The sequence below is a fragment of the Pituophis catenifer genome, unplaced genomic scaffold (genome assembly GCF_029215685.1).
Source record: "Pituophis catenifer annectens isolate HBS135680 unplaced genomic scaffold, rPitCat1.0.hap2 SCAF_3, whole genome shotgun sequence".
Classification (NCBI taxonomy): domain Eukaryota; kingdom Metazoa; phylum Chordata; class Lepidosauria; order Squamata; family Colubridae; genus Pituophis; species Pituophis catenifer.
This window is the reverse complement of record NW_027256883.1, coordinates 36,892,366-36,916,103: the sequence shown is the minus strand read 5'-3', so window position 1 is coordinate 36,916,103 and position 23,738 is coordinate 36,892,366. Positions and strand designations below refer to the sequence as shown.

The 23,738-nt window shown below is 36.6% G+C and overlaps 1 protein-coding gene across 5 annotated transcripts in view; it reads right to left on the bottom strand.

Annotated features, from left to right (window-relative positions):
* Window positions 1–23,738, bottom strand: part of NCOA2 (nuclear receptor coactivator 2) — a 135,596-nt gene that overhangs the window by 29,211 nt on the left and 82,647 nt on the right. For all 5 annotated transcript variants that reach the window (XM_070940496.1, XM_070940499.1, XM_070940500.1 and 2 more), the window contains exons 5-9: window positions 14,679–14,782; window positions 11,879–12,056; window positions 10,582–10,770; window positions 8,517–8,618; window positions 8,274–8,414 (exon numbers count right to left, since the gene is read on the bottom strand). In XM_070940496.1, the coding sequence (XP_070796597.1) occupies window positions 8,274–8,414; window positions 8,517–8,618; window positions 10,582–10,770; window positions 11,879–12,056; window positions 14,679–14,782 (714 nt within the window). The remainder of the gene's footprint in view (window positions 1–8,273; window positions 8,415–8,516; window positions 8,619–10,581; window positions 10,771–11,878; window positions 12,057–14,678; window positions 14,783–23,738) is intronic.

Here is a 23,738-nt window from a genome sequence, read left to right as displayed (position 1 = left end):
TGTATTATTGGCCTGTTGTCAGTTTGCAGTTTTCCTGTATAAATCGTATCATATATCCTTCCACAATTTTCTGCCTTCCAGAAGCACATTATCTGGGAAGACAAGAGTTATAGTCCAAAATTTTTGAAGGACCAGGTTGAAAAAGCTGACAAGATACATCAAATGACGTTAAAAAGCTGACAGTTTCTTTCTTGTCCAGACTTGCCACACTGGTATTGCAGGATTTTGTTTTGTTTTTTAATATGTTTTTGCCTTCAAGTGGTCTATCCTGTTATAACATTCATCAAGAAAAGTTTGGCAGAAGGAAATCAGAAAATATAACTTTAAAAATCATAAAAATTTATTGTAGGGTAAGAATAAAAAATAAAGATCGTGGTAATGGTGGAATAATGTATAATGAAATTTCACATTAAGGAATGCCAATCATTCAGCCTGAATCTTAGGGCAATAGTTCTATTAATATAGGACAGGAAATTGCAATACATCTTTGTCAAGAACACTGAGAGTAAGATTGTTACAGCATTTAACAACTAAAAGGACATCACACTAACTGCAAGCAATGGAACTTTTTAAAATGCACTATGACAAATTGTTTTTATTTAAAATTATAGTCAGTTTAGATTTGAATAAATACATCTCCATAATGATCTTCATCAATAAACAAAACAAAAATCAAGCAATGTTTGTTTTAATTTCTCTCATTCATTATAAAATATGTAATACCCCATTTTTCTGTTTGTGACCAATAGCAATTCTACTTGAATGTTTTGTTCAGGGCAAGATCCACTTTAAGTTTACAAAGGAAAACAACCATATTATTCCTGGACTAACTTGAAATTCTTTATATTTGGTACTAAAGTTATAATTCATCCAAGAACTAAAATACTGGTATTAACAGGTTAACAGAGTTGGAAGGTACCTTGTAGGTCATCTAGTCCAATCCCCTGCCCAAGCAGGAAACCCTATACCATTTATGACAGATGGCAGTCTAGTCTCTTCTTGAAAGCTTCCAGTAATGAAGCCCCCACAACTTCTGAAGGCAAGCTGTTCCATTGGTTGATTGCTCTCACTGTCAGAAAATTTCTAATTTCTAGATTGAATCTCTCCTTGATCAATTTCCATCCATTATTCCTTGTCTGCCCTTCAGATTGTTTCGAAAATAGCTTGACCCCCTCCTGTCTATGGCATCTCCTCAAATATTGGAACACTGCTATCATGTTTTCCCTGGTCCTTCTCTTCACTAGACTAGCCATTCCCAGTTCCTGCAACCTTGGTAGTACAGAGGTCTAGAGCACCCTGTTATTAAGACCAGCTGCCTGCAATTACTGCAGGTTCGAATCTTGCCAGGCTCAAAGTTGACTCAGACTTCCATCCTTTCTAAGGTAGGTAAATTGAGGACCCAGTTGTGGGGGCAATAAGCTGACTTTGTATAAATATACAAAAAGATGAAAGCTATTGCTTAGCACATTGTAAGCTGCCCTGAGTCTCCGGAGAAGGGCAGCATATAAATCAAAATTAAAAAAACAAACAAAAAAAACCTGTTCGTGTGTTTTAGCATCCAGTTCCCTAATCATCTTGGTTGCTCTTCTCTGCACTCTTTCTAGTTTCAACATCTTTTTTATAGTATAGTGACCAAAACTGGATGCAGTATTCTAGGTGTGGTCTTACTAAGGCTTTATAGAGTGGCATTAGTACCAGTCGCTGTGAGAGAATGGCTGTGGCCATTTGCTTGCATTGCAGCTATCTGACCTGGATGCCCCATCGCTGTGAGAGAGTGAGAGGCTCCAGTTTTGCCCAGATCCAACCGTATTGCTATCTCGCACCTCTAGGACCATTGCTGACACCCAGAGTTACTCTCCCTTACCTCGTCATACTTTATGGCTTACACCTCGGCGGATCTGCTCGTGCTGCGAGATGCCCCCCTCTCGCGGCGATGGCCTTCCACTTTATCGAAGGTCTACCTTAAGGACCGGCTTTGGAGCCCCGAGAGGTGGCATGTTTTAAAGCGGGGATTGAGGAGTTTTTTAATTAGGGCTTTTAATAATTTTTTAAGGGGAACTGGGAGGGCGACCAAGTGGGATGGGGGGGTAATCCACCAAGGTTGGGACTGAGCCCGGCACGAGGTAATGGTTTGGAGGGTGCAGGACGAGGGATTGGGGAGGGGAAGATGGGCTATCTTAATGAGGGATGTACCATCAGCACGGTGGATGGGAGGGGCAGATGTGGCGGGAGCAGGGGACCATATCATGTGTCGGGGGTGCACACTCGCTACTTGAGAGCAATTGCGCGCCCCGGTCCCCAAGGCTCCTCTCGGATACTAGGTGGCACAGTTACTCAGGACCTGAGCCTCCGGCTGATGCTGTGCAACGCCAGGTCCGTGGTAAATAAGGCCCCCCTCATTTACGATCTTATTCAAGAGGGGGGAGTGGACCTGGCGGGTATTACGGAGACCTGGTTGGGCCTGGAGGGAGGGGTCCCTCTGGTTGAGATGTGCCCACCAGGCTTCAGAGCATTCCATCAGCCGAGGGCCCAGGGGAGGGGCGGGGGGGGTGGCGGTTATTATTAAAGAAGGTCTTGGTCCAAGGGAGACCACTGTGTCACAGATTGCCGGATGTGAGTCCCTCTTTGTGAGATGGGGTCATGGGATTCAGATGGGCTTGCTGCTTACGTACCTGGCTCCCTGCCGTGTAGCAAGGGCCCTGCCCGAGCTACTCGATGTGATAGCCATGGTGGCAGTTGATACACCCAGGCTTATGGTCATGGGTGATTTCAACTTGCCGTCCGTTGGTGAAACGTCGGAGATGGCTCGGGAGTTCATGCCTTCCATGACGGCCATGGACCTGACCCAGTTAGTTCATGGCCCCACTCACAGGGGGACACACACTCTGGACTTGATTTTTGTCTCTGGCCAGTGGTTGAGTGGTCTTATTATAGGGGATATAGACATGAAACCCTTGTCATGGTCAGATCACTCACTCCTTCGTCTGGACCTTCGAACCGCTACACCCAGCCGCAGGGAGGTGGAGCCAATTAGGTGGGTCTGCCCCAGGCGCCTGATGGATCCTGATAGGTTCCAGATGGAGCTTGGGCCATTTCCTGAAGATCTGGCACACGACTTGGCCGAGGACCTGGTGGCTGCCTGGGATCGGGCGGCTGGTGGGGCCTTGGATCGAGTCGTGCCTTTGCGGCCTCTGACCCGGTGTCGATCCCTCGCGGCTCCTTGGTTCACCGAGGAGCTGAGGAAGATGAAATGCCGGAAAAGACGCCTAGAGAGCGGTTGGAGGGCCAGTCTCGCTGAATCCGACCGAACACTGGTAAGGACGCATATTAAGACCTACTTAGTGGCGATAAAAGTGGCAAAGTTTAATTACTTTTCCGGTCTCATTGCGTCATCAGAGAATCGTCCGGCCGCCCTGTTCACGGTGACCCACTCCCTGCTCCACCCGGGAGCATGGGAGGACCCCTTGGAAGGCAGGGCCGAGGATTTCAGACAATATCTGTATGACAAAATCGCTCAGATCCGGGGGGATTTGGACTCTGACTGGGTAGATTCGGGCAGGGTGGCGAGGAATAATCTTGAGAACGTTATCTGGGAAGAGTTTGACTCTGTGACCCCTGATGACGTGGACAGGATTCTGGGGACACTTAGTGCGGCCACATGTTTACTGGATCCGTGTCCCTCCTGGTTAGCACTGGCTTCCCGAGAGGTTACACGAGGCTGGCTCCAGGGAATTATTAACACATCGTTGAGTTAGGGTTACTTCCCCATGGCCTTGAAAGAGGCAGTGGTGAGGCCTCTCCTCAAGAAGCCTTCCCTGGACCCAGCAGTATTAGCCAACTATCGTCCTGTCTCCAACCTTCGCTTTGTGGCGAAGGTTATTGAGAGTGTGGTCGCACGACAGTTTCCGCAGTACCTGGAGGAAACGTCTTATCTAGATCCATTCCAGTCGGGTTTCAGGCCCAGGCACAGCACGGAAACGGCATTGGTCGCATTGGTAGATGATCTCTGGAGGGCTTGGGACAGGAGTTGCTCCTCTGTTCTGGCCCTGTTAAACCTCTCAGCGGCTTTTGATACCATCGACCATGGTATCATGCTGCACCGGTTGGAAGAGTTGGGGATGGAGGGCACTGTGTTACGGTGGTCCTCCTCCTTTCTCTCCGACCGGTCGCAGTTCGTGTTGGCAGGGGGGCAAAGGTCGACCTCAAGGCCTCTTATATGTGCAGTGCCTCAGGGGTCGGTCCTCTCACCCCTTCTGTTCAACATTTATGTGAAGCCACTGGGTGAGATCATCCGTGGCTTTGGGGTGAAGTACCATCAGTACGCTGATGACACCCAGCTGTACATCTCCACCCCAGGCCATCCCAACGATGCCCTTGAAGTGATGTGCCTGGAGGCTGTGCAGATCTGGATGGGGAGGAACAAGCTCAAGCTCAACCCTTCCAAGACTGAGTGGCTGTGGTTCCTGGCATCCCAATATAGTCAGTTGACTCCATCGCTGACTATCGGGGGTGAGTCTTTGGCCCCCGCGGAGAGGGCACACAATCTGGGAGTCCTCCTGGATATGCAGCTGTCCTTGGAGGAACATCTGACGGCTCTAGTCAGGGGCTCTAACAGGCGCCTGATTCGCCAGTTGCGGCCCTTTCTTGATCGGGATACCCTGTGCACAGTCACTCATGCGCTCGTCACTTCTTGCCTGGACTACTGCAATGTTCTCTACATGGGGCTCCCCTTGAAGAGCACCCGGAGGCTCCAACTGGTCCAGAATGCGGCCGCGCGGGTAGTCACAGGAGCCGCATGGCGCTCCCATATATCACCTCTCCTGCGTGAGCTGCACTGGCTCCCAGTGGTCTTCTGGGTGCGCTTCAAGGTGTTGTTTATCACCTTTAAAGCGCTCCATGGCATAGGACCTAGTTATCTTCGAGACCGCCTGCTGCTACCGACGGCCTCCCATCGACCTGTGCGCTCCTCCTGGGCCTCCTCAGGGTGCCATCAGCCAAATAATGTAGGCTGGTGACCTCCAGGGGGAGGGCCTTCTCTGTGGGGGCACCTACCCTCTGGAATCAGCTGCCCCCAGAGATAAGGAGAATCCAAGACCTCGGTGCCTTCCGCCGTGTCCTTAAAACCTTCTTTTTCCAGCAAGCCGGGCTGGCCTAACACTTTTTAAAATGTTTTTAATTGTCTGTTATTGTTTTTAATCATGGGGCCAAATTTATATATATCTTTTTAATTGTATTTTAATGTTTGTAGTTTATGTTTTTACTTGGCTGTTCACCGCCCTGAGTCCTCAGGGAGAAGGGCGGTATACAAATTTTAAATAAATAAATAAATAAATAAATAAATAAATAAATAAATAAATAAATAAATAAATAAATTAAATAGTACCTCACTTGATCTTGATTGTATCCCTCTGTTAATGCAATTTAGGATTGCACTGGCTTTTTTGGCTGCCATCGGACATTGTTGGCTCGTATTTAATTGGCTGTCCACTAAGACTCCAAGATCCCTCTCAGAGTTACTGCTGTTAAGCATGGTTTTACCCAGTCTATATGCGTATTTCTGGTTTTTCTTGCCTAAGTGTAAGTCTTTACTTTTCTCTACATTGAATTTCATTTTGTTAGATATTGTCTCAAAGCTAGTTCCCTACTCTTGTGGAATTGGCATAGATAATGCATTAAACAGGTGCAAGATCATAAGGAAAACCCTTATGGATGCATCAGGCCTCATCTTAGTCTATCATTTTCTCACAGATGCCTTTGGAATATTCTTAAGCAGGAGAGGCAGACATAACTTTTCTCTAATGTCTAGATTAAGCAAAGGCTTAATAAAGAAATACCTTCTCCTTTGGCCACAGAAACAGTATATAACATGTACGTGAAATTGGTCTTTTGGGAGTATGCTCTGTACTTCAGCAGAGATGACTATAAGATGAAAGGAGGGAAAAAAGGCTTTCTGACAAATAAAAGCAGTAGTAATAATAACAGCAGTAAAACTCAAACCTGTACATTATATGTCATGGCTGTTAGCTTTTATCTTGTCTCCCTTTTAGCACGTGACATACAGCTCCCAGTATTCCTTTAAATGTTTGACTTTACCTACTGGCCAACATAGGACAGTCTTATATCAGGAAAATAATGTTTAGTAATTCCACAACCAGAGTATATAGCATATAAACTGGATTTTCAGACAGAATGGTCAATATAAAAATATTTTCCTTAAAATCTTGCAAATACAAGTTACAGTTCTTACCGCATTCTGCCAGAGCTATTTCACAGGTTCAAAGCCTTGTTATTTAACTTTAAAATTCAAATGCCACAATTAAAAAAAAAACATATAGTAAATACTTATTTGGGAAATGTCATGATTTTACTTTAGAAAAAAAAATTACAATCTAAATAAATATCCATATGTAATTGCACACAGTTTGCTATGAAACAACATTGAAATAATTTATTAGGACTTTACATAAACATTTAATTAAGGTAAATTATACTTTTCAAACATATGAGAGGTAAGTTAAATGCCACTTCAGTAGATATTGTGTAGAAGACAAAACATTATTTTTTATTAAATACATTGCATAGAATTATTATCTTCTCTATATCTGTGTTTACATACTATATCTAGAACTTTTGAGAAGTAAATATAAACAAAAATTTTATATTCTTCAAATTAATAAATATATCCTTCATCCTGGCAAGTGTGCAATTAACTTGTTTTAATAGAATATCCAATATATATGATTCAAACTGTGAAAGAGTAATACAATACTTTTAGACTAACTCATTTTTATATTCTCCACACAGAGGTCATGTTGGCCTTATAATCAGAATTCTTTTTTTTTTTATCACAATTTACTTCTAAAAGTTTATCCTTACCAGTTAAAACTAATCTATCCTATTATAATTCACTGGTAGAATTCTTAAGGAGCGTTATGGTTATACTGGTGGGTAAGATCATGAGGATAAAGCTTCTCCAAGACCAGAATAAAGCATCTGAGAAGAAGGCAAATGTTAAGAAATTATTTTTGCCGTTGAATATGCCTATGCCATGAAATCCATTATGTACCCACACAGGAAATATGAAACTAGTTTAGATAAACAAAATTTACTGAATTTATTTGGAATTATAGATGTGATTATTGCCCTGTTTTACTAAATAAAGTCATTTTATTCTAGAGATATGGCTATATTGCTTTAAAAGAAATTTCTCATTCAACTCATACAGTACCTGCGCCTGTATGTGCAGGTAATCCTTGTGTCTCAGGATTCATAAAATTTTGTTAGATTCTTCATACATTTTTTGAGGGGAAAAAATCCTTCCTCTCTAATTTTCTAGGCTGGACTGAAGGGAGGTATTCTTCACTACACTGTCTGAAGTATGTTAAGAAACACAACCTTAATGTGTGTATGTGTGTGTATATGTATATGTACATCCCAAACTGTAAACATTAAACCAGTTTTGATCCAAACTTCTAGCAGAAAATGGTATTATTAATACTATTATTAATGGTATGGGGTTCTAATATGAATAAAAGCATGTTCAGTGGTTCGGTATTTGAATAAACTTTTAATATAATTTTTAGTTTTTAACACTGTTAATTTCTTCTCTTACCACTTTTGTATTCTGTTTAAAATATTCCTATATTTTTTGTCAACAACAAAATACTGAAAAGTATTTACATACATAGTATCAGCTATCAATGGGTCATCAACAGACACATAGAGATAAATTTATATATCATTCAAAAGAGGCAGTAAAAAGTTAAGGAAACAAAAGACAGACCACATCCTGTCCAGCAGCCTACACCCAGATAAGCAGGATTAACACCAGAAAAACAATCAAACAGAAAACCTATTGCCTTGCCTATTCAAGGAATTATCAAGGAGAAAATCACACCCCCAGGCAGGCTACTATATACCATACCCACCGACAACACTGGCAGGATAAGCTACCCCACACTTACTAGAATTGATAATGTCAACTGTTCTGGTAGCGAAATGTCTGCAAGCAAAAGCCAAGTTTAGACAGCATGAACAACTTGACTTATATACAGTACATCTATTCTACCCTATACAGTCTTCAATCTGTTTGCTGATTTATTTTTAAATTTGTCTTTATTTTACTGGTTTTTAACAATTTTGGCAATGTAAGTTAAATTTCATTTAATAAATTACAATTTCACAATTTTTCCATAAGAGTTATTTTCAATTGCCATGACAGGTAATGCATAACCTTATTTCAAAATATCAAGTAAAAAAAAGAATATCCTTACCCTCTTGGTGATGCCTCTTAGCAAAAGATATATCTCCCTCATGTTGTGCATAGAATCTCTGAATGCATCTTCTCACCACATCTTCCCAACCAGGTTTCATAGCTGCTCTCATGGTACTAGTGTCCAGTGACGTTATTTTGCCTGTTTATACACACACATACACATATATGAAGACACTGATGCGAGAGATTGTTCAGGTCTTGTGAATTTTTTCAAGTAAATATTTTAATGTGTTCTTTGTACCTTGTAAATCCTGACGAGTACTAAAAGTCTCTGAGGAGGGCAGAAGTGGCCTTTCCTTCATTGGAACTCTCCGTGCCACACAAATCAAGCAAGATTGCAGATCTTTAACAAACATAATTTTTAATCAAACAGAAGTATCTGATAGTGTAATACAGAATTACTAAACAATTCTATAATACAGAATTACAACAAGACAGCAAACATGACAATGGCATGCGGAAAGGACTATTTTCCTACTGTAGTGATGTTTCTCAGTTCCCCAAGGAATCCCTAAGTTCTTTTGGCTAAATTTCGCTTATATGAGGATGGCAGTATTACACAAATCAATTCTTTTCCAAGCACTTATTGATAAAACTCTGGTTAGAGCACAAACAATTTTTTTTTGAAAGACTGGAAATCTTATCTGTACTTTTTGTTGAAGAAAAAAATGAATTGATGATGTATGAATATTAAGAAAGATGCAGATTAAATAAGAGGGTGAGGGAATCTGCAAAATATTTAAGCAAAAGAAGGGACACTAAGATTGCAATTATCTGTTGAAAAAAATGTAAGAAGTCATTTAATCTAGTTTCGTTAATTTTTTTTTCTTATACTTGTTTTTCCTCCTTTTATCTCTGCAGAATTTTTTAATAAAAATTCTTAATAAATAAAGAAGAAAAAAAAAATTATGCAATGCTTTTTAATTTCCTTATGTATTGATTATTCATGCTCTGCCACAAAGGTTAAACCAGACTTTATTCCACTAAACCCAGAGCTAAAAGTAACATAAATATACATTTGCCTAAACAATTCTTTCCTTCAATGATCAGTAATCAGTAACACAATAGCCTTTCTTACAAATTGCAAATCATGAGTTGTTATTCCTTAATGCTTTATAACCTTAGTTTTTCCTGGCTCCCTTATAAAGTTGATATGCATTCTAAACAGAAAATGACAGTACCTCCTTAGAGTAATACCAAATTTTAAAAACTACTAATAAGCAGTTCTCAAAGAACTCCTGAATACATATATTTAATGCTGAAGCAACTGCAAACCTAGAAGACTCTTGCAGACTAAATCCATTCTAGTTTTTGCACTTTTCAACTAGCTAATGCTCAAAGTATTCTGGTATAATTTATTTTAGCTTCAGCCTTTTAGAAGACCATTATATAAATTAAAGAACCATGTTTATCTTTTTCACCTGTATAGCACAGTGATCTTGAATGATGTACCTTAATTTATTTTTCTTAGATTTGTAGTCTGCAGTCTAAGAACTCAAGGTGACACACATTACATTCCTTTCTACTATTTTCTTCAAAATTATGACCCAGTGATAATAATTACCTAGTGAGCTTATACAGCTGAAGATTGACCTGCTTTTCCTATTATTCATGATCATTCACTGGTATTTCATTCAAAATGCCTTATATGGGAATGCTTATAAATTTAAAAATCGAAGTGCTTTTAACATTTTTTAAGAAAGACAATGAACTAACACCAACAAACTTAAAAACATAAGCTGTAATTTATAAAAAGTAAGTCCTACTGTAACTTAAACAAATTCTATCAACATTTTTAGGTATGCATATTTTAGACCAAGTTCATGAAACAATGATATGTGGATTCTACACAATCAGCTTGCAGAAGACATCAAGAATATTCAGATGCAATAATTGCCATTGCTTATATACAATAAGCAAATAATATGCATACTGATCTGCATATACTGAGTATCAGCAAATGTTTAATTTAAACTTTAACATTGTATTAGTCAATAAGATAATTAGAGAGATCAACATAAAATGTTGTTTCTGATCTTGTATTTATGTAAATAGTGATTAATTTAGACCATATAAGTAATGTATGGTTCACAGACAACTCTCTCAGTTTTTGTTTTATGGTTTCTGCCTGCTTTAATCTCCTCTATGGTAAATGCATTTTGGAGTGAATATGAAACTATACATAGACTCCTGAAAGGCTGTTAAATCAGTTGTTAGTTTGTTGTTTAGTAGTTTTATTAGTAATGAAATTGTGCCAAGAAAAAAAGACAGATGAGAAAGCCATCCTTCATACAGATAAAATGTACCTTCACCATCTTCCTTGATGGACTTTGGTTGAGAAACCGCAAAGCACTGCATAGTTTCATATTTCTGATGTGCTTCCTGGTTTTCATGACTTTCTTCTTCAGAATCAGTTAAAGGTTTAACTAACATCCGACAGTTAAAAGTATGGCTATTGCGCCTAGGAGATTCACCAGACCAAGGTCCGCCATTCACTAAATAAAATAAAGTTCATATAGAATAAATAGGTGCTTACCAAGATGTTCTGACCAATAATATTTAAACCCTTAAAAGTAATTTCCTAGCAATCAGTCTCTGAAATACGGTAGTAAATTATAGTCAGTGCCAGTGCTGACATGGCTGCTGACTCAGGGCTGGTTCAAAGTTGTTATACCATATTCTCTTCTTGAGCTAATCCTTGCCACAATATAAACACTCATTTGATACTTCAGTGGTCCATATGTTTTTTATATTAATACTGTATCACAATAAGAAAAAAATATATCACGGGCTGATGAACATTATTTCCAGCTATGAACTTTCTCCATACTCAGTGAAGTAGTGACTGAACGAACTGATAATATAACAGAAAGCTAAATTCATCTGCTAAGGTAAAACAATATTAGGCATCCTGGAAAAAAAAAATTTTTTTCCTGTATACTTAATATAATAAAGATGAACTCCTCTACCAATAACAATTCAATAATACATAATAAATCAATTAACAACTGTAAAAACTGCTGGTGATCATGTCAACAGAAGGAAACAGTTCATTTTTGTTGGTATTATCAGTGCAAAAAGAATTCTATTTAAAAGCAACCTCTCTGCTTTACCTGCCAGTCAGCTGAAATGGACAATGGCCAGTCCCAGCAAAAAACAAAATGTTCATTTCTTGCTGCACTCTGATGATCTGAGATGAACTCTGCCTTGAAATGTGGGTTGGATGTGTGTAGCGAGGGAGGGTTATATGTATGCGTGATCTCAGAGATCATGGTTGTTATCCATCCATTTTAATTTTTAAAGATTTCACTGGATATGCTCAGAAGTGCCCATCACCATCAGTGGGTCCCATCTGACTGAGAAAGTTCTAGGGTTATGTCCATTCATTCAGTGATCATTCAAAGTGTGCTGAAAAATGGACTTAAAGACTAATCCTTGAAATTCTGACTGTTATGGAACCCAGAGCCTGAAAAGATTACTAATCCCTGATGAATTTGCCATGAAATTGCAAACATTTGAAATCCATTCCAAGTGGTGGCAAGACCAATGTACAAAAGTAAACAAAAACATATTCACTACAAAATGTATCTTTAGAACACGTACCTATAGATTTTGGCAGCAAGTTTCTGACAAATTCATTATGGTCTCCAACATGTAGGATGTTATATACACTTGTGTTCATCAATTCTTCCTGGTTGTACCGTAAGTACTGTGTCACATTCTCTGATACAAATACCACGTTACCGTCTAGATTCACTACGAAGAAGAATCCATCCAGGGCCTGAAGTTAGGAAACAATGTTTTAGAACACAGCTGAGAATCCACACAAGATGAAAGTAATACTACTACTATCTGACGAAATCTCTTAAAAAGGAGAAAGATTTTATTCATTATAATATTAAGATTCAAGCTGTCTGTTATTTTTTTTTTTTATTAAAGACAAGGGGGCAATGCTTTCTCCTCTTTTTATTAAAATAATTAAAGAAACTTCATACTAATAAAGTTACTATGCTTAACAAGCTGCAAACATGACTGAACTTTAACAACAAGCTACAAACATAACTGAGCATAGATGCAAACATGACTGAATATTAAAACTTAAAAATAATGCTGAATTTCATGTGCTATATTGTGCTGGGAACAAGAAGAGATACATGGCTTAAATTTATCATGTGAGTTTTCAGCAGACTCACTAAAGATACCAAGTGAGTAGAATAGAAAAGCTAATTGAAAAATTATGGCGCATGAAGGCAAAATTAAAAACTAACTTGAAATCTTGGGATATCAATGGAATTATGAATATCTCAATGCTAAAACTATTTGTCATAATATGTATTGAATATTTATACTGAAAAATAAGCTAAATTTAAAAGCATATTTAATAACTTAGGCTGTAAATCTAAGAGAAGATTCACTGTACCTAACTAATCTTATTCCTTGGTTGATACACACAGATATGCATTATTTTAATTTAATTAGTGACTCACAGAACTAAAACCATGATAAGATCCTGGTAGCAATCTAGGGTAATATATTCCAAACTTCTCACCATAAATTCAAATTGGTATGCATAAAATCTTTCTTTTAATGTCCCCACCCCAGATTTTAGAATAAAGTACCAGTGAAGTGTCTTCTCTCAGTGACAGAAATCTATGCTCTTTTCTGTTAGGTTTAGAAATATTGTCTTCAGGCAGAGCCATAAATATACCTGTTTTTTGCAAATAGCATAGTTTTCTATTTAGGCAGGGTTGGACTGATCAAACCAAATCATTAGGTAGATTTAACTTTGCTAGGCTGAAGCTTGCAATGGGGACCTGAGTCAATGGTACAAAACTGGAAAAGGTATCAGAATGGTTTGCTGTTGGATATGGTTCTTTGGGTTTTGTTTTTGTTTTTTAATGCTCAAAATTCAGAAGGACATAATTGTGATTGTGATAAACTCAAACAAGAATTTAACATATATTTTTTTGGGGGGGGGGGAAGAAAAATAGACTTTAAATCTCTCCAATCCAGATCAACCAAAAATACCAGACCTACCCAATTATGTAATCTTCCTGCTAACCAAATCCCTTGGATTGTAATGTAATATAATAAAAATGAACAAGGAAGCAGTATCTCATGGTAAATGAGTTGTGATTCTAACCTTTCTTATCTCTTCTTATCAGTAATTTATTTTCCATATGAATCCTGCCTTTCTTATATGACAATGAAAGATGGGATCAATATGATTTGTTTTATCAGCTCTTTTTGCTGAAGTTAACAGTCAAAGCAGTCAATAGTTAAAATACAGAAAAGACTGAAAACAATTAAAAGCTTTGTGACAGAGCTATGTTCTAGTTGGTTTTCTAAAGACAAACAGAAAGGACAAAATACAAATTCTAAAGATGTGCATTCTATAGTTTAGAAGTGACATAGGAGAAGACCTATCCTTTATGCCAGTTAAATGAGTTTCTGACAGCTGGGGTGTCTGCACTACAAATCTTTCAGATCTTAACTATCGGGCAGGACAAATGAGATAATAAATTATAGGAAATATTTATTTTCTTTTTCTGAATCTATGAGAACTAGGTATTTGAATTATTGGAATTAAATTTAGAGGATGTCAATTTTGCCCATTCAATTAGCTGGAATCAAATCATTTCAAACTGGAGTAAAAAAATTTCTTGAACAATAGCCTGCTGTTTTCTGCCCATAACATAACTTAAAAGAAAACAACGTTATTAAATAGACTTCAAATCTGGCTCAGGAAGAAGAATAAGCTGAATGTTTTAAATAGTCCATTTATATATTAAGAAATATACAATTATTTGTTAATTGTACATTTGTTAATGGCATTTAATTGTAAATATAATTATTTATATAAGAATATGAAATGACTAGAGTACTGTTATTACATCTTTATGTTATCATTGCCTCTATATTTGTTTTTCTCTTGCAGAAATTCTTTACATAAGATACTGTTTTCCTAAGTGTCATTTCTTTTACACTGTGAAGTATTATTTATTGCTACACTTTTGAGTCAGATTATTATCTAAATCGGTATACTCTCCTATAGAAAACTATAGAAAAACAATGCAAGTTAACTCTTAATCCTTCAGAGTGCTCTGAAGCTGAACTATAAAAATAACATGGAGAAAAACATAAATTAGCATATCATATATTCAAAGTTTTATTATATTTGTTTGCATATTTTACTGACTTCGAATTTTACAATCCATGCAGCCCATAAACTACAATTTATAAAGTGAACTTGCAGAAAGGTTGTGTCATATGCTGGTTTTTAAGGTGGCACCAGATTTTATTATATACTGCTTTTGCAAAACCAAAATCCAAATTTGTTATTTTGCTGAATCTAACAGAATATTGGAAATAATTCTAAATATTAAAACATTCAGCACTTTACCTCAAGCATCATTGGTCCAAGTGCATCCTTGTCAATTACACTCTGACCTGTGGATGACACATCAGCTTTCTGCACTTCATCTTCATTGGCTGCTGCTGCTTTCTCTGCACATAAAAAAGAGAGGGAAAAACACATACTTTATAGTATATGGTATTGAGTGCAAGACAGCATAGTGTAGTGTAATATGTAAGAAGATTATATTTGATACTTATTATAGAAAATGGGTATCATCATGAACCCAGATGGAATCAATCACCATTTTAAAATTCATTCAGACAGAGCCAACTCTTGCCTGCAAGATAAGTGTTTGTCAAGTACAAATAATCATGAGCAAACTAGTTACTGTGAATGAAGAAAAGGGTTTTTTTCACAGTAGTCTCTTTTCAGTGGTACATATTTATTACCAGGAATTCATTACAGTGAATGAATGAATACATGTTTTGTCTTTGATCTCCTATGAATAATCTTTTAGTGGATCTTTATCTGTAATTACTTACTGAATTCAAATAGTTTAGAGATGAGATATGTGATTTTTTATTATTGCTATGTTTTTATTAGTTCATTAATTATTACAATATACTGTGATTTATGTTTTTACTTTGGAATCTAGCTTGAGGTGTTTCCTCACAAAAGCCCCCCCCAAATATTACAAATAATACATTCCTTGAGGAAAGTTTATATATATATATATACACAATATGGAGTGTATCTTGAAGTCAGCCTTGTCTTCTGGTGACTGTATCAATTAATCCCCTCAGTTTTCTCGGCAACATTTTTGGAGGTGGTTTGTCAGAGCTACCTCCTAGGACTGAAAGGGCATGACTGGTCCAAAGTCATCAATTTGCTTTTTGTACCTAAAAGAGTAGAAGTTGAGCCATCTGTGTGCATGCGCCAGCCAAATGATTCTATAATTCAACTAGAATTTATTTAAACTCACTACTAATGTTATTGGATCATCTATTTTTATTGGATTTTATTATTGTCCAAATTATTGGATAAAAGCAAATTATTGCTATTAACAGCAAAAGCAAAATAGTGCTGCTAAAAATAAATGTGAGATCCACACATCATTTTAAGACGAACTGGCAAATCAAGATTTACTAATAATGTTTTACTTGCATCAACAATTTACACTTCCTACATCTGTGGAAAGCCAGAAATCCCACACTGATGATAATTACTGAACTAAATATAAAGCGTTTGGATAACAGTTAAGGCTAGAAAATATAAAACATTAATCATGATAGAACAGCTATATCACACATGAAATATGATTTATAATATATTCCATTAAGTTTAGATAATTATGATGCTATCCTATTTACTTGTGAGTAGATTCATTGGTGTGAATAAAATGAGAAAGAAAGAAAAAGAGAGATTATTATGTGGTGTATTTAAATCAAATTTTTAAATATATACTTAATTTTTAATTTACATTCTATATTTTTATTTCAATCCAATTTTATTATTAAACTAACAAGACTATAAAAATAAAAAAAGAATTTTCTACAAGTTGCAAGAAAACAGAATAGCATATTTACATAATTGCAATATTTATTTGAACAAATTTCAACAATACTAAGCATCCATGGAATCTAAAAATCCCTTTATTCTATTTCATAAATACATTTTACAGTAGGGATTGGGAGCAAAATGGGAATGATAGAGCATACAATCATTTAAAAGATTAAGTATTGACATGATGGCAGTTGAAGTATAGGGATTTATTTTTATTTACTAAACTTCAAATAATTCTAAATAAGAATCCACCATATTGTTCAACTAAAACAAAATGGAAAATCCCCCAAATCAAACATTTTCATAAATATTTGACTCTGACCAGATAACAAACAGGTCCAGCGTAATGAAATATTCAAACATTATTCATATTCTTTGTTCACTATTAAGATTATTTTTCACTGCATTAGTCACTGCATTAAAATCTTGAATTTTGAATATAAAAAGCATGTAATAATCATGTCTTAGCATTTCAATCAGCAGGGAATTGTCTATTATTTTCACAAGATTTCAGCTTTTCAGGAGAGTTTATAAAATTATTAGCTGCCGTTCCAATTTCCAGTCTCAGCAGGAACACTACGCCTCCCTAACAATGTTTACCTTTTATTTAAAAAACAACATATCTTCTTATTACATTTTACAACATACCTTCGTAGACCTGCACACAGCAACAGGCACCCTTATTGATAAAAACCCAAAATATTGCAAAGATACAATTGCAGAATGACTTTAGAAGGTAAAACAAGGGAGAGAATTATGCATCTGTACTGAACTAAAATTAGAAAAGCTGCCATATGGCACTGTGAAGCCAGCAGCACATTCTTATTCATTAGGAAGCATTCTGCCAACATTAAAACACAAGGCCCTTTCCTGCAATCTCCAATTGTGTTTATCTTTTCAACATTAATGCACGATATATCATCAGCTTGCTGAAATCTCTTGCAGTGCATATTTTAAAAGCACAGCTGCACTATTTCCTGGTTTGTTTACTGAGATCAGCTTTAAGAGTAAAGATTTGCTTCACTCCCTTCTTTATGCACAGTCCTTCCTGTCAGCAAATGAAAGTGTCTAAAAATCTGCTGAGTGATGATTATACCAGCCAATCCTAAACTATGAATGATACTACATTTCTAATTCTTTCCTTTTTTTTTTTTTTGTACTGATCTAATGGCTGAGAATAGAAAGCAGTCTTGCTTTCACTTTTATCCCTAGTGATGCAAATGTAAACTAGTTTGGGTGCAAGCGGATAAATGGATTAATCCAAGAGATATCCAATAGTTGAAAGCTAGCTGGCTCATTCTTTGCAAATCAGTGACTCTTTTCCAGTAGAAGTTGCATTTGCAGGATGTGTTACATGAGGTTGTGATAAATAGGTTGACTTGTCTTTCTTTGAGAAATCATAAAACAATTCTTATATTAGAAGCATGATAGCAAATATTTAGAAACACAATATCTGATAAGAAATTAGAAAATAATATTTAAAATACATCTACTTGTTAGTCCTTATAAACATAAACCTTATAGACTGGTAGAAGTCTATTAGTCAAATTACTGAAAGTGGTGGAAGTTCAGGTCTCTTTTGCTTCAATTTTGCAGGAAGAATTGTTCATGCTTTTATAAACAACGAAGTTAGTAACAATTTAAGAATAAATTCAACAAACATACAGTATGTGGCAGAACCAACTATAATTAAAAAATGGAACACATTGAACAGAATACATGGCACTTTCTGTTATTCAGTAAACAATCTCATAGATACTGCCTTCAAGTATTTCAATTGCCTATACAACAGAGAATCCCTGGGACTGTTATTATGAACATATTTGTTGCTAAAAATTACTACACACTGACCAAATCCTCAAAAATCAAGGAGTCAATTGCATCCTTACTCAATTTTCAGCCTTATTCATTTTTCCCTTATTGTTTAATTTCAATCTGTTGCCTTTTAGGAGAACAGACAATTTCTGCTTCTGTAGACATCAGTAAAAGCCATTGCCAGAAATCATTAGTGGCATATATCTTAGATCCTGTAACTTCTGGTTCTTAAGATGCATACCTGCTATTCTTCTTACTCTAGATTGGTGTTACATAACTAATCTTAAAGATAAAAGGGAGCAAAATATTTACATATATTGTGCACTTTCTAATCTGACAGTTCTATTAATCAATGTGCAAATGTATGTACAACTCATGTGCAGATAGTTTATTTTATGTAGTATAATACCTGTGAAAAAAGTCACGTTCTGAAAGTTATTCTGTTACTGGTATTAATGCTGGATGATTACCTAATTCAACTTTAATCTATATACGTTGAGTATGGGACACCCCAGTAGACATCTCTGGGCATAGGTTATCAGGTAATTAAGTTATCTTACTCAACATCTGGAAGTTTAGTGTATTGTTAAAGTTGGAGCTAGAAAAATAATATGAGGTTCTGTTAGAATTATCATGATCTCACTTGATCATTGTAAAATGGAGTAGGCTTTGTAGACAAGACAGTTATGTCATTGAACGAACTGAGCATGCTTACTGTGTAATGAGATCACTCTTTATGAGAACCCATGGGCTAAAATTATATTATACAATATGAAAAAAGTCTTCCTAACAATTAGTTGACAATTATTATTAACTATAGCTATACTTATTTTATGCAGTATAAAGTAGTTTCAACACATTGTTCTGAACACTGCAAAAAAAAAAAAAGATTATTTGTTGTGATCTGTAATGAAGACTCAATTTGCAAATCTGTTTTGCCTATTGTAGATAATTTTTACAAGCCAAATAAGAAAATAGTTGTGTTAGGTTTAGACAGGTATCAGAAACTCACTGTATCTATTCACAGGTATACAAATTTGCTCATTCATTCATGATCTGAAGTCAAGGTGGAAGACTCATGCAATTACACATACTGTAGTTATGGGACAATAAATGAGGAGATCATTCTGAGAAAAGATATTACAAAAACCTGTCAGAAATCCAAGCATCATATTACTCACCTCCCATAGATTTATTGTAATTTTTCCTTTTGATTGCATTTTAGTTCATAAAGAAGTGAATAATGGAAATGGGAAAAGCAGATTATCTTTTAGATCTACTATGCCAAATATGCACTGCATTTCTTGTTAATAATACTGAATAAAACAATAATTATATTTACTCTCTCTATATTTCTCACTTACTGCAGAACTCAAGTAAGAAATATTTTTCAACAAGTCACAGAAATGATAGAAATTATTAGTTACTATACTAGCAAAAATGCCATTTAAACATTTTTAAAAATATTTTAAAAATATTTTAAAAATATTTTTTTAAATGCATGCACATTTTTATGCATGCATTAAAGTTTTAGCATTATCTGTTAACTATATCACACATGACCTTAAATGCATTAAATTGTTAGGCAAGAAAACAACAGATCTCAAAAAAAGTGGAAATAAAATTACGTTTATCTTGAACCCTATACTTGCTTCCAACGAAGGTCAAAAAAGACAAAACACCGTTCAAGTAACTACAATAACAATCAGTCTCCTAGTTATACAATCTAGCTGTATTATCAAAATCACTTGCAATTTCACACTTAAAAATCTAACCGAACATACCAATAGGAACATTTTATTCTACTACTGCTAGAACAGAAACTGTGATTTTGCATTACCTAAATGATACCTACACTGCTTGCAAATTAAGCGGTTTACTATGAAATTAGACGGGTTGAGGCCAAGAGGAGCCATTACTCCATAATGGCAGACAGATTATGGAATAGTTTTCCCCAGGACGCTAAATTAGATTCAGCATTGTGGGCCTTATGAAAAAAGTGAAATGGAGTTCTTCTGAAGATGATAAAGAGTTCTGATAATAGGAATCTTTGTATTGGATTAAATTACTAGCTTCAATTTTTTTATTATATTTTAATTCTTATATTATGAATGTTTATGTATTTTGTGCAAGTTACACTTCCTTTTCTCATAGCAATAGAAGTAGCACTTAGACTTATATAATGCCCCATGGTGCTTTCCTCACTCTCTAAGATGTTTACAGTCAGCATGTTGCTGCCAACAATCTGGGTACTCATTTTACCAACCTCAGAAGGATGTAAGGCCGAGTCAACCTTGAGCCAGTCAGGATTGAACTCCTGGCTTTGGGCAGAAATAGCATGCTATTCTGCATTCTATCCAATGTGCCACAAGGGCTCATGATAGTGTTAAACTAGAATACAAATAAGCAAATTCATATATGTAGAATTAATTTCATCCTCAACTTCTTAAAGGGAATAACATTTCTTTCTGGACAAGTAGCTAGGCAGGATGTCCTTTATGCAAAGGCATATTACACTATACAAATATACAATCTATAGTATATTAACAACTATGGCCATGTCTGAATAAAATAGACAATTTGCTTCCCTAAGGTTGCATGTGGTTCCCCACTTTTTTGCAGCCTAAAGATACCCTTCCAACCCTACTGCTGACTTTTGATAAAATCAAATACATGGTTTTCTGCTATTTTAAAGAAGGAAACACTTAAGAAACTATATAGCAGTAATGGCGAACCTTTTTGGCACCGAGTGCCCAAACTGGAACATGTGTGCACGCACGTGCATGTTTATATGCCGGAGCGCCAGAAACCCGAAGACCAGCTGGCTGGTGCGCGCATGCCTGTTTTTTGGGCAAAACACCTGAAAAATGTCCTGAAAACGCCTGAAAAGCGCCCCGAAAAACGTCCCATTTTTTGGCCAGGTTTTTTTGGCCGTTTTCTGGTGCTCCGGCACCCACAAAGACCAGCTGGCCAGCACGCCAATAACCAGAAGAACAGCTGGCGACAGCAGTGTGCCCACAGAGAGGGCTCTGTGTGCCACTTCTGGCATGTGTGCCATAGGTTCGCCATAACAGCTATATTTTATGCCCAGACATTTATTTGGCAGACATTTTTTTGACAAAACTTCCAGAAAGCACCTTGCACACCAGAATGTGAAACCTGGCCATACTACCAGTGTTGAATCACCATCTCACCTCATGAACTCTTCCCTAAGTGCAGGTCATTAACTTGCTCTTCCCATCACAGGGTATTAAAACAGCCAATCCTGAACAGAGTCCCAGGTAATCAGAGCTTCAGCAATCAACTGGCAGGCAACAAATGGGGATATGTTTCATGGACTATGGATATATCTCTTCAAAGTCTGAAGTGATGTCTAATAACAAAGTCATATTACAGTAACGAAGGAGCCATTCTTCAGGCCAGAATAGGACCCTACTATGTATGGCTCATTTTAAAAATCAGTTAAATTGATGGGCACTTCTGACAAAGCCAACTTAAATTTGTGGCCATACTTTTATGAACTTTGTCCCAAGGAAATTCTCTTGGCATATTTAAAAAAGTTTGAATTAATGAGTATTTTTATGGCTCATATGCAGATTCACTGATGTTGTTATTGTTGTAGTTCTAAATTTATTTTTATGTTGCCTGAATTATATTTTAATATATATTTTCAGTTTGAATTTTTGAATTTAAAATTATAGATAGTCCTTGATTCATCACCACACCTCAGCTCAAACTTTCTGTGCTAAGTGAGACATTTGTTAAGTGAATTTTGTCCCATTTTCCCACCACTCTTGCCACAGTTGTTAAGTGAGTCAATGCAATTGTGAAGTTAGTAACACAGTTTCCCCATTGATTTTGCTTGTCAGGAGGTCACAAAAGGTGATCCTGGGACACTGCAACCATCATATATATGAATCAGTTGCCAAGCATCCGAATTTTGATCATGTGACCATGGGGATGCTGCAACGGTTATAAGTGTAACAAATTGTCATAAGTCACTTTTTTCAGTTCTGCTGTAATGTAATGTAAAGAAGAGGAAATGGAAAATTCTTTCCATTTGGAAAAGAATATCCATTTTATATCCTAGAAACAGTGACTGTGAAAAATCAAAAATAGTTCCAGAGACACTTATTGCAGCTGTAACAGATAATGACTTTTTTAAATTAATCACTCTTCTTGTGGTTTTCATAATCACAGGGAGAGGCTGATTTTAAATATAAAATGAACCAAGTATAATAACCAATCTTTAATATAATGAACTGCTAATCTGCTAACTGCCACCAATGTCAGATTATACTGCATTCTTATTGAACTGGATCCAAACTAACAATATCTGAAGTATATTTAAAGTAATTAATGGATTTAATTCTGATTTATTTTAAAGAGTTCACTCTAAGTGCAGCTAACTGTAAATACAGTTTACTATTTCAAGTACCTATTTAGTTAATATTTCAACATAAATAAATAAATCTGTCATCTACTGGAAGAATTATAGATCCCCTCTTAAATGAAGGATATACTTAAGCATCCCTGATACTATATGACATTTCTCCACACTAGTATTATACAATTTGACAATATGTTTCTTCAATACCAAAATAAATAAAATTATGGGGAAATACTATTGAAGAAGCAGTCATATCTCTATACAAATAGAGAATTTGAGAAGATATATTATGTACAAAGCATTCATCTTCTGAAATCCATTGTTAGTAATTCATACCACTGTGTTTTTCATTATGAATTTTTAGAATTACAAAATGTTTTATTTTCCAGGAATCCACCATGGGTTATTTACAAGTCTACTTTTTATTTTCCCAGCAACATTGTAATTGGGCTAAGAAAATGTGACTTAAACTCACCCACTGAGTTTCTTTGATAAAGATCCACCTGAATTTTCTATTGCTTGTTTACTATGTTTACTTCTCAATTATATATAGTAGCCCTTAAGTTATAATACTAATTGGTACAAAAATTTCTGTTGCAAAGTGATGCAGCTATAAAGTGTGATGTCATGTGACCACATTTCTGAGTGACGGCAATCCCAGCATTCCCTGTTGCCATTGTTAACTGATACCCACCAACTGTTAGGTGAGGACCACCCCAATCCAAGACATTCCAGGCTTGGTCCCTGGCAGCTTAGAGCCTCAGTAAGGTAAGGGACTGCCTCCTCTTGAACTTCCCTCGCCTATTTATCTCCCCGCTACCATCTCTGCATTTTTGGCCACCTTGTACTCCACTGCCTCTGTCAGCCTTGCTGCTCTGCATTTTCTTGGCCCCGCCAGGGTCTGCCACCTCCGGCTAATCTTCACTGTTTTTCTCCTATAGATGGTTTGAAAAACAGCTGGCACAGCCTTTTTAGGCTTTAAAAGGCCTCAGAAGTCTACTAAAGCATCACAGGAAAGGTGCATGTTATTTGAAGGACAGAGTGAATAGGAAAAGACTGTTACAGCCAACCCCTACGTCACATAGGACCAGGCTGGGCATGCCTCATAAGCAGTGGGAGAAAGTGACCGAGCAGCTGGAGGTGACATGGTCAGCAAATACAGGGCAGTATGGCCAGTGAGCACAAGGCATAAAGTTTGGCAGGCTAATAGAGGTGAGTGAAATGTAGGTTGGCAGGACTGGCAAAAATTGGCTTGGCCGGGGCTTTGTGCTGTCCCACTGTGGTCTTGGGTCTTGGGGTGGCTCTCTTTCCCAATGATTTTGCTGGAGCAGAAGTAG